General features: G+C 34.2%; 1 protein-coding gene across 24 annotated transcripts in view; it reads right to left on the reverse strand.

Moving 5' to 3' along the window:
- DPH6 (diphthamine biosynthesis 6) overlaps positions 1–12,723 on the reverse strand; it is a 452,678-nt gene that overhangs the window by 304,239 nt on the left and 135,716 nt on the right. For 22 of the 24 annotated variants that reach the window (XR_012414753.1, XR_012414752.1, XR_012414744.1 and 19 more), the window contains one exon: positions 11,437–11,498. The exons of the other annotated variants lie outside the window; for them this stretch is intronic. Coding sequence is in view for 3 of the 22 variants with exons in the window: in XM_073995460.1 (XP_073851561.1) it covers positions 11,437–11,498 (62 nt within the window). In the remaining 19 variants the exon portion in view is untranslated. The remainder of the gene's footprint in view (positions 1–11,436; positions 11,499–12,723) is intronic. 24 annotated transcript variants of the gene reach the window in all.

Genomic DNA, 12,723 nt, shown 5'->3' on the forward strand with positions numbered 1-12,723 from the left:
GGCTTATTTCAGTTAACATAATGACCTCCAGGTCCATCCATGTTGTTGCAAATGACAGAATCTCATTCTTTTTAATGGCTTAACAGTACTCCATTGTGTATAAGTAGCACATTTTCTGTATCCATTCATATGCTGATGGACACTTTGGTTGCTTCCAAATCTTGGCTACTGTGAACAGTGTTGCAACAAACATGGGAGTGCAGATATACCTTTGATACACTGATTTCCTTTCTTTTGGGTATATATCTAGCAGTAGGATTGCTGGATCATATAGTATCTCTATTTTTTAGTTTTTTGAGGAGCCTCCAAGCACTTCTCCAGAGTGGTTTTACTAATTTACATTCCCACAGACAGCATATGAGGGTTCCCTTTTCTCCACATCCTCACCAATATTTATTGCCTATCTTTTGGATAAAAGCCATTTAACTGGTGTGAGATGATAACTCATTGTAGTTTTGAGTTGGATTTCTCTGGTGATCAATGATGTTGAACACCTTTTCCTATGTCTGTTTGACATTTGTATGTCTTCTTTTGAGAAATCTCCATTCAATTCTTTCACCCATTTTTGAATTGGATCATTAGATTTTTTTCCTATAGAGTATACGCTCCTTCTATATTCTAGCTATAAATCTTTTGTCAGATGTGTAGTCTGCAAATATTTTGTCCCATTCTGTGGGTCGTCTCTGCACTTTGTTGACTGTTTCCTTCACTGTGCAGCTTTTTAACTTGATGCAATCCCATTTTGCTTTGGTTGCCTGGTTGGGGGGTGGTATTACTCAATAAGTCTTTGCTCACACCTGTGTCCTGGAAAAGTTCCCCAATGTTTTCTTGTAGTAGTTTCATAATTTGAGGTGTTAGATTTAAGTCTTTAATCCATTTTGATTTGACTGTTGTATAAGGTGAGAGAGAGGGATCAAGTTTTGTTTTTCTGCATATAAATGTCTAGTTTTCCCTACATAATTTATTGAAGAGATTGTTTTCTCCCAATGTATGTTCTCGGCATCTTTGTCAAAAATGAATTTGCTACAGGTGTGTGCACTTGTTTCTGGGTTCTCTATCCTGTTCCATTGGTCTGTGTGTCTGTTTTTATGCCAGTACCATGCTATTTTGGTTACTATAGCTCTGCAGCAGAGTTTGAAGTCAGGTAATGTGATTCCTCCAGTTTTGTTCTTTTTGCTATTCTGGGTCTTCTGGGATTCCAGATAAATTTTAGGATTTTTTTTTTTTTTTTACTACTTTTGTGAAAAATGTCATTGGTATTTTGCAGTGAATCTGCAGATTGCTTTAGGTAGTATGGACATTTTAATAAAACTGATTCTTCCAATCCATGAACATGGAATGTCTTCATTTTTTAATGTCCGCTTCAAGTTTTTCATCAGTGTTTTATAGTTTTCATTGTAGATATCTTTCATTTCTTTGGTCAATACCTAGGTATTTAATTTTATTTGTGACTATTGTAAATAGGATTACTTTTGTGGTTTCTTTTTCAGATTGTTCACTGTTGGCATATAGAAATGTTATTGATTTTTGTATGTTGATTTTCTGTCCCACAACTTTTCTGAACTTATCAGTTCTAATATTTTTTTGTTGGACTCTTTGAGTTTTTTGAAATATAAAGTCACATCCTATGCAAGCAAGGATAATTTGACTTTTTCCAATTTGGATGCTCTATATCTTTCTCTTGTCTGATTGCTCTAGCTAAAACTTACAGTACTATGTTGAATAACAGTGGTGAAAGTGGGCATCTTTGTCATGTTCCAGCTCCAACAAGGAAAAGTTTTCAGTTTTTCCCCATTCAGTATGATACTTGCTGTGGATCTGTCATATAAGGTTTTTATTATGTTGGGGTATGTTCTTTCTATACCCAGTTTTTTGAGGGTTTTTATCATGAAGGGATATTGAATTTTGTCAAATGCTTTTTCAGCATCAATTGAAATGATAGTAAGTTTTTGTCTTTCATTCTGCTGATACGATGTATTACACTGATTGATCTGTGTATATTGAACCATCCTTGCATTGCTGGGATAAACTCCACTTGCTCAGATGAATAATCTTTTAAGCGTATTGTTGAACTCAGTTTGCTGGTATTTTGTTGAGGATTCTTGCACCAATATTTATCAGAAATACTAGCCTGTAGTGCTCTTTTTTTTTTTTTTTTTTTGACGTTTCTTTGTCTGGTTTTGGTATAGGGGTAATACTGACCTGATAGGATGAGTTTGAAAATATTTGCTCTTCCTCTATTTTTTGGGATACTTTGATTAGGACTGGTATTAGCTCTTCTTTAAATGTTTGGTAGAATTTAGCAGTGAAGCCCTTGGGTCTTGGGCTTTTCTTTACTGGTAGACTTTTTGTTACAGCTTTGATCTCATTTCTTGTTATTGGTCTGCTTAGGTTTTGGATTTCTTCATGGGTCAATCTTGGTAAATTGTCTGCATTAGGAACTTATCCATTTCCTCTAGATTTTCCAATTTACTGGCTTATAGCTACTCACAGTAGTCACTAATGGTCCTTTGAATTTCTGTAGTATCAGTTGTAATATTTCATTTTTTTCATATCTGAGTTTATTTATTTGGGTTTTATCTTTCTTTGTTTTCAAAGTTTGGCCAAAGGTTTGTCATTTTAAAAAATCTTCAAATAGCCAACTTTTTGTTTCATTGATCTCGTATTGTTTTCTTCATTTCAAATTCATTTATTTCTGCACTGATCTTTATTATTTCTTTTCTTCTACTAAATTTTGGTTCAGTTTGCTCTTGCTTTTCTAGTTCTTTAAGATACACTGTTAGGTTGTTATTTAAAGTTTTTCTTCTTTTTTAGATGTAGGCATTTATAGCTATAAATTTCTCTCTTCATATTGCTTTTTTTATCCCATAGGTTTTGGTGGGTTGTGTTTCCTTTAGCATGTGTTTCAAGGAAATTTTCAATTTCCTTCTTAATTTCCTCATTGACCCACTAGTCATTCAGGATCACATTGTTTAATTTTCGTGTGTGTATGGTTTCCAAAATTCCTCTTGTTGTCGATTTGTAGTTTTATTCCATTTAGTCAGATAAGGTATGTGGTATTACTCCAATTATTTTTGAATGTTTTCAGACTGATTTTGTGACCTAACATATGGTATATCCTTGAGAATGATCCATGTGCTGAGGAAAAGAATGTGGATTCTGCAACCATTAGATAAAATGTTCTGTAAATATCTACTAGATCCATTTTATCTATAGTGCAGATGAAGTGTGATGTTTCTTCATTTCTCATGCTGAAAATGGGGCGTTGACATCTCCAGTTATTATTGTATTGGGGCCTATCTCTCTCTTCAGCTCTAATAACATTTACTTTATATATCTGGGTGCTCCAGGGTTGGGTGCGTATATATTTACAATTGTTATATCCTCTTGCTGAACTGACCCCTTTGTCATTATATAATAACCTTCTTTGTCTCTTCTTACAGTTTTCATCTTGAAATCTACGTTGTCTGGTATGAGTATAGCTATTCCTGCTCTGTTTTGGTTTCCATTGGCATGGAAAGTCTTTTTCTATCCCTTTATTTTCAGTGTATGTGTACATTTATGGACGTACCTAAAAGTATGTCTTTAAATATAGAGAAGTGTGTTTCTTGTAGGCAACATATCATTGGGTCTTCTTTTTTCATCCATTCAGCCACTCTATGTCTTTTGATTGGACAGTATAGTCTATTTACATTCAATGTTACTATTGATAAGCTGGGGCAGACTTCTGCCATATTGTTATTTGTTTTCTGGTTGCTTTGTGGTCTTCTGGTCTTCTCTTCTTTCTTGTCCTCCTTTTAGTGAAACTGACTTTTGCTGGTGGTATGCTTTAATTTCTTGCTTTCTATTTTTTGTGTATTCATTGTAAGTTTTTCAATTTGAGGTTACCATGAGGCTTGAAAATATCTTACAATAGTAAATGTTACTAACATTTGTTAAGCACCTAGAATGTACCAGATACTGAGCTAAGTACCTTATAGGCTATTTCACTGTTATTACTTCCATTTTACATATGGGAAGCTAACTAGATTAACATTTCAGGTAAGCAAGAGAACTGGAATTCATACCTGGGCACCTGGGTAGAGTGGTGTCTTGCTGATCAGTGTCCCATACTGCCTCTTGCTCCATGTGATCTGAATGAACTATGAAAAGGACTCTTGCCCCAAAGTGTCATCTTGTCTCTATCACCTCTGCTACAAACCTGTCTGCACTTCTCACAATTAAATAGCAATTTGTGTCAGGGAAACCATTATAACATGTAAAACTTCCCTTAACTAAGAAATAGTAATTCTTGGATATAGTAATGTATTAAAACATTGATATAGCCAACAAGTCATGTCCACCCATATTACACAAGGGGTACACAAGAGGTGTCTCAGATGCATTGATGCATTGAGGCAGGTGAATAAAATGGGTTCTCCTCTACCAACTCCTTTCTCTCCAAACCCTCCAAGTTTAAAGGTTGTTTTCTATCCTTCTTTGGGATTCCTTAACTATTCATGAGAATTGTTTCAACCAGTTGAAAAATAAGTATGCAGTTTATTTTTCATTTCACTTAATGAGATTAATCACATTACTCATAAAGAAAAGGAGATACAGGCATTCTTTACTATATGATTTGTCTTAGATAGTGATGCAAAAGATGGAGTCAGAGGTAGTAAGCTAAACAAATAATACTCCCTAATGCAGAAGGGAGATAAAGTTTTACAGATGAATTATTCTGCTTTCATATTAGAATCATTGTGCTCCAGGTATATCAGACAATTGACTGAGGCTCCTTTATGTGCATATGCAAAAATGAAACAAAAAAAAGAAGTGAAAAGCCTAGGGAGTTTGAATTAAAACCTAGGCTGTGTGAGATAGGTGTTATGAATGAGATGAAAAACAAAATTGATACATGTGTAAACATTTATTAAGCACTCATGTTATGGAGACCTCATGTACACACAAATTTTATGCAGAATTTGTCTATGCAGAAGTCACAGAGAAGTTAGAAAAGACTCATATTGCTTTGCATAATTTTCTGTAACTATCAAGAAAAAATTCCTGTTCAAAATATATAATTATCTATTAATATCCTTCCCTCTCATTTAGGGCAATTTTTATCATCCTGAGAAGACTACTTGTCAAAATCAGCAATGATACTCACAAGTAGATTCTGTAGTAATATCTGTTCAGACACTGCTTCTGTTCTATCATCTCTCTCCTCCATTCTGTACAATAAACACCTCTCCTTTACATCTCTTATATTCCTGTTGTCTCTGTGCTTCAGTCTGGATATTTTATATCATCCTATCTTAACTGTTCATTAACTGTCTAAACCGCTGTATCTAATCTACTAGTAAATCCACGTATTATATTCTAAATTTCAGGTATTGTATTTTTAAGTTCTAGAATTCCATTGGATTATGTCATATAGGTTCTAATTCTGCCCTAAAATACTTCATCTTCTCATCCGATTTATCCCCTGGGACTATTTTTATTATCTGCCTTTCTCTCAGTTTTCAGTTATTTCATTAGTCTCCTGATATGCCTGGCAACTAGTGATTGCTGGGGTAAATTGTAAGCAAACTATTTTAGACATAATTTGAGGCTCTGAATCATGCTATCCTTCTCCAGAGAAAAACAGATGTAAGAGTAGAATCAGATCACTTTAATTCAGTCTAGCATTAATACAACTCAAAACTGGATATAAGTATTTGCAAGATCTGGACTATTTCTAGTTTACCTTTACTCCTAAGGAGGTATTGTCCATTCAGGGGTCCCAGCTAAAAACTTGGAGGGTTAACCAGGTCCACTCCAGTTTGGTTTTCCCTGAATGACAGCTGTTGTCTCCCTAGCCCTGTGAAACTACTGAAAGCCCTAATCAGCTTCTCAGCTACAGTGTTCTCTTGAGCTTTTGGCATCTCTGCATCATTTCTTAAATCAGAAAATACCTTAAAGAGGCAATGCTTAGGGCTTTTATTCTCTCTGGAATTCTGGTCCCTCAACTTATTGCAATTTTTATAATTTTCTAATGCTTTCACACATTAGTTTTGTTCCAATTTCATATGCCTTTTCTGGTTGTTTGTATTTAGAGAGTTCATTTGATATAAGTTATTCCTCCAGTGGAAATGAATATCTTCAAATATCTATTAATTTTTAAAACATAAAACCTGCTCTGATCCAGCATTTTGACTTTTAGTATTTTATCCTACAGATTAATTAATACATGGGCCCAAAATATATGTACAACAATGTTCATTCCAGTATTATCTATAATAGCAAAAGACATGAAAAAAAATCAACAAAGTACATCAATAAAGACTAAGTTCAATACATGATAGCATAGCTATGTAATGAAACACAATATATTGTTAAATCAATTAGCCTAGGTTTGTATGTGGTAAAATGTAAATGATATGTATATGGAACAAACATAATCATATGTATGTGAAAAGTAATATGTATAGCACATACCAATTTAGATAAAAATGAATAAACACATGCATATATATTTTTATATGCAAAAGAATGTTTCTAAAGAGATATATTAGAACAGAAGAGAGTGATTGTTCTGGGAAAGAAGAGAAAAAGTAGGGGCTTGGTGTCACTGGAAGACTTTTCATTATTTTATTGTGTTGAATTTATTTTTCACATATTACGTTTTAATTTTATTTTTAATACACACTATTTAAAAGAAAAAATAGTATGATAAATATTACATGCCATGAGACAAGAGAAAAATAGCAGCTCAAAGAAAGCTTATTTAAGCAAGAAAACCTCACAGTAATGAGGTTTGAATTGAGATTTTAAAGAGAGATTTAGCAGAGTGGTGAAGGGATAACACATGCAGACAGGGAAGGATAACATGGAGGTAGGAACAGATATTCACCGTAGGGAAACCACTGATAGTTCAAAATTGATGAAGCATAGGGAGTTATTCCATTGACTACCTATCTTACAAGCCTCATTTTCCCCCAAGGACAGATTGTGTCAGGGTAAGGAGTTGAAATTTTATTTTGAAGCATGGGGAGCAACTCCAAAGTCTATAAGGAAAGTGTGATATATGATTAGCTTTGCATTTCATATATATCATGATGGTACTGTGGACTACTGACTGACAAGGTGCAAGACAGGGAGGAGATACTTGTGCTAGACGACTGCTGCAATAATCTACAAGAGATGCCAATGTGGTGATTGTGAGGAGAAAAGGGAGGAAATAGTAAGATATTAAGAAGGGTAGAATTAAAAGAACTTAGGTTCTTAGGAACAAAGCAGTATATGAAGTTACTTATTACAATTTCCTTTTTTGGCTTGAACAACTGAGTAGACAATGGGGCCAGCCCTTCAGTGTCAGGAAACATAAAAATGGCATAGATAAGAAAGAAATGTTTAGTTCTGCTGTTGAGGTTGAGGGGCTTGGGGACATTTAATAGATGACAGTGTGGGGGTACAGCTGAATACATATACATGTCTGGAACACAGGACAATGTTGAAGAAACAGACTTAGTTATTACAAGAATAAAACTCGTAGTTGATGTCATGGGACTATTTCAGATCACCACAGGAGGAAGGCTATGAAGGGAACTACAATATATAAAAGGTGGAGTATACATAGAAAGCCCCAAAGGAAAGCTAAGGAAGTACTCAGGAAGATTTCAGGAGTGAGTAGCCTCACAGAAGCCAATGGATGACAGTTTCAAGAAGGAACATACTCTTTCAGAGAAATCTAGAAAGACAGGAGCTAAAATGTGTCAGTGATATTGAAAAACTAGATTACATACTGTATTAATGTGACAGAATTACCTAGTGCTTGTTTGAAGGTCAGATTTCTGGTCCCTGGTCCCTCTGAGCAGAAATTTGTGGGGATGGAAAAAGAATTCATGCAGTTTTAAGACGGTTTCCAGTGAATTACACCCTCAGGTCTGAAAACAACTATAGCAAATTGTAAACTTTTCAAGAAGAAGTATCTTGTTTGTTTAACTCCTCATGTATACTTAGTGTTCACCATAGCATCTGTCAGATAATAGATCCTCAACAAATATTCAGTAATTTAAAAATGAGATGAATGAATGAATAGATGGAGAGATGAAAAGCTACTGAATGAAAGAACTAAAGAACTAATGTCTGCCAAAATCTTGGCAAGATTATTGGAGCTTACATTCTAATGGTACAGGGCAGATAATATACATGTGAACAGATGAACACATAAAATAATTTGCAGAGATCTGCTTTAGCTAGAGTAGTCAGGGAAAGCTGCTTTGAGGAGGTGGCATTTAAATTATCATTTAAATAATGAGAAGGTATTAACCAGTGATAGTCTGTGGACAAAACATTTCAGGCAGGGGAAGGTCCTAATGAGAAAAAGGGTGAATAAAGTGTGTTTAAGTAATAAAGAGACCTATGCGGCTACAGCTAAGGGAATGAGACAGAGAATGGGAGAACCGTGGAAGATGAGCCTGAAAAGATGGATAGGATGCTGATCATATAGGCTCTCACAAGTTGTGATCTATCGCTGTTTGGATGTTATTCTAATTGCAATAAGAACCCACTTACATTTTAAACAAAGTAGGGATATGATTTGATTTACACTTGAAAAATATCATTCTGATATCTATATAAATAACGGATCACGGCAGGGCAATGGTGGAAGTAAGCAGACCAGTTAGAGGTTGAGGTAGTATTCCAGACAAGAGGTGATTATGGTATGGTGGTAGTAGTAGAGACAGTGAGAAGAGCTTGGAGTTATAATAGAATATATTCTGGAAATAGAGCAGACAAGATCATGTTAATGAGTTAGATATAGCAGATGAGGGAAAGAGGAGTCTAAAGAATTTGGATTTTTGTCTGTAGGCAATGAGGACTCATTTAAAGTTTTGATTGAGTGACACAAATACAGTAGAATATATTAGAACGATTATCTTGGGGCAAGAAGCAAACAGAATTCTTTGGAAAATAAAATAGAAGGTAGAGGCAAATTTGGAGGTGTCAGTATTATTCTAGGCCTGAAGTAACAGGCATCTGAATTAAGGTGATGACAAAAGGAATGGCAAAAAACGATGGATATCAAGGCTACCATCGAGTATGTAGAGACTGAATTTGTGGTATCTGTGGGCACTGAAGTTTCGCTGATAAATATGGACCACAAAGACTTGGGAGTCATCAGAATATAGCTAATAAAGTCAAGAGAGCGATTGAGATTACCTAGAAAAAATTTCTAGAGGGAAAATGGAGCCTAAACTAGGAATCAGTAAAAGAGCAGGACTATCCAGAATGAAAGCAGAAAAACGAGGAAAGTGTGGTTCCATCAGTGTAACTAGAAGCATTTCAAGATGCGTCTGTAACTGGGAAATACGGACTAAGAAGTATCTATTGTGTTTGGCAAAATGGGTATCGTGAGTGATTTCGGTCACAGCTGTATCCGTTTAGAGGCAGAATGAGAAGACAGATTCCAGGTACTTGAGGCATCTCAGACATGAAGAAGTACTGACAATGAATACAGATAACACTTCTATATATTTTGGTTTTGAAGCAAAGAAGAAAGAGAGGTAGTCAGAGAAAAACTAGGGTGGAGAAAGGGGGTCTTTAGGATGGGACAGTCTGTATTATGTTCCAATATTGATGTGAAGGAGACAAAGAGACTGAGAATGAAGACAGTCGAGGGGGTGGGTTGACTGCAATGTCTCTGAGAAGGCAGGTGTGAACGGGATCCAAGCACAGGTAGGGCCTTAGCCATATAAGGAAGAAAGAACACTTCTCCCAGTTACAGTAAGCAAGGATAGGTGTAGGTACAGGGAAATTAGTAGGGGTGGTGCTGGAGTTGGGAGGGAGGCAGTGCGATCTCTTAAATCATGGCTCCTATTTCCTCTGTGAAGGAAGATGCGTCATCCACTTAAAGTAAGGGGTAAGGTGAAGGGATTTTAAATTTTAGGACAGTGGAGAAGGAATAAAATAGCCATTATGGAGAATGGGTAGAAAATAATTCTAGGGAAATGTAAGATTGCCAGAGCAAGTTGAGGAACTTGCTAAAGAATCATTGAATAAAATGAATTTTGCATTTTGTGTTTAAACATCCTATGGTAATACGAAGGTTAACTCATAATCAACATCATGGTGCTTCTCAAAACCTTGTTTCCCTTTTCTACAAAGAATATCAACACACTTAAAATCTAAACTTATGACTTCAAATTTTGGAAATAGCTCTTTTGGCCAATACTTTGGCTAACGCCAGTCTCTCACTTCTGAATTTTTCTTTCATTTCCATAAATCTATACAATGTTTTGGTAGAAGCTAAATTTAGTCTGATGGCAGTGAACAGATGTAAACATGATATAATGGAGCTACAGAACAAATTGCTGTGAGAAACGTCCTATCAGATAAGCATAGAAAGCAACCATGTTCCATAAATTGACTTAAATAAATGACACCAAATTATCTAGAAACCAAATACAATTTGTCACAATTATATAATCATTTCATTTTTCTTTTAATCTTTACTATCTGCCTGGAATATACTAGATGCTTAATAATAATTATTAAGGAATTAACACTATAAAAATAACATTTCAGAGATTTCTAGGCATTTGGTACATATTGATTGATAAACCATAAAATAATCAATTACAAATAACTCCCCCAAAAAGGTAAAACCCATGAAGGTATTGAAAAGTGTAACTGCTAACAACAGCAATGGTATTAAAACAGCCCAGAGACAATATTGATGAATTAAGAGCATGGGAAAAGAAAATGGTAACTTGTTAAAAGAGATAGGTTCTTTCATAGGAGAGAGATTTTCTTTTTTCCATCATCATGATAGAATATAAATACCCCACATAGTGTAATAATTAAACATTCTAGTTAATGATGCATTGCCATACTAAACACAACATTTGCTCTAAAACTCTAATAAAATATAGTACAGTGAATAGAAAGAGTAAATGAAAACAACTGAATATTTAATGTTTAAAACATGTTTAGGGTTTCACAATAAGAAGTTAAGTAGAGTAATTTGAAATCTTGGGATAATTTTTTTTTTACTATGCTGCAAGTCAGTTTCTTAATTGGTAAAAGAGAAGGGGTTACATTAATCTCTAAAGAAAGTTTCTACTCCTGTTTCTGATGACAAAGCATGTGATCACACAAACTATCAGATACTTTAATAGTATAGCACATTTTATATAGAATATAGTGTTCATTTTAATAAAAATAGACTTTCTGACAGAGCAATTTCTTTTTAGGTATAACTGTGTCTTATATTTGGGTTAACAAGTTGGTAATTAATTTTTATAATTTAAACATTTTCATTTCCATTTGAAGTTTATTTTTTTCATAAATATACTATAAATGTATTTGATTTTTTCTAAAATAAAATACATTTTGTAATCATTATATCATGGCATTATTTTGTTTTCTCCTTTAGATGACTGTATTTTGAGATCTAGTATAAATTCTTACCTCTATGAGATATGGCTCCATTTGATCCAGGGTTTTCCCAAGATGCTTATCAGGATCTAAGCCTGCCAAGAAAGGTTAAATTTTTTAAAGATAACTATCAGATAGGAACTTTAAAGACACATTCCCTTTCCCTTGGCCCCTCCTTGCCTAGGAAAGCAGTGTGTATATATTTTAATTGCTTTGCTCATAAAGTAAAATGTACTTTGCTAGTATTTACTTTTCTATTCCCCTTGGGTAACTGGTTTTATTGCTTCTGAAAACTAAGTTTCCATTTATTTCAATTGCACTGTGTCAACTACCAGATGCATTGTTTCAATTCCTTTACTCATTTTGAGGATAGAAAAATGTCTGGAATTTTAGGATAGAAAAAAAGAGTATCATTTCAAATACCTAAACTTTTAATTCTTTGTATTTTAATGGTTACAGTTTATTTTACTGATGGACAACAGCATTAATTTTCTGATTTATCCCTATTTTATTTAAACTTCAAACTTCTTACTTAGACAGTAAGAGTAGAAAATAGCAGTAGACTGTTATGCTTAAGTATTAATTCACTTAATAGTAGCATATGGGCACAAATAATTGCATTATTAAATTAAATGAGATTTCATTTCAATGACTCCTTTGCAACAATGTATTTTTCAAGTAAAGATACAGACAACTCTGAAAAATCATCACTGTGCCAACAGCATGTGCATAACCTTTAATAAAGATATTAAACTGACATAACAGTAGCGTTTACATTGGTGATGGAGTGCGGGAGACAAGTGTGAGCTACATGAATGCTTTCTATACACCAAGACTAATCAGCCAGGAAAAAAATCACATGTCACAAGTCGGCCATGAAATAAATGATTTAATTTTGGATATTTACATTCATATTTACATATATTGGCCTAGATTCATTTACAAAAGTTAATGTAATGAAAGGCAATACTATAGTGCAAAGACAGTTTTGTCAACAAATGGTGTGAAATAACTGGATATCCACAGGCAAAAAAAAAAAAAAAATGGATCTAGACACAGACTTTACACTCTTCACAAAATTAACTTAAAATAGATTGTAGACATAAAGGTAAAATGCAAAATTATAACATTCCTATAACAGGAAAAAAATCTAGATGGCCTTGGTTATGGGGTATTTTAATACACCCCACCAGAAGCATTATCCATTAAGGAAACAATTAATAAGCTGACTTCATTAAAATTAAAAACCTCTGCTCTGTGAAAGACAATGTAAGAAGAATAAGAAAAGCCATAGACTGAGAGAAAAGAACATCTGATAAA

This window comes from Macaca fascicularis, chromosome 7 (assembly GCF_037993035.2).
Source record: "Macaca fascicularis isolate 582-1 chromosome 7, T2T-MFA8v1.1".
NCBI lineage: Eukaryota > Metazoa > Chordata > Mammalia > Primates > Cercopithecidae > Macaca > Macaca fascicularis.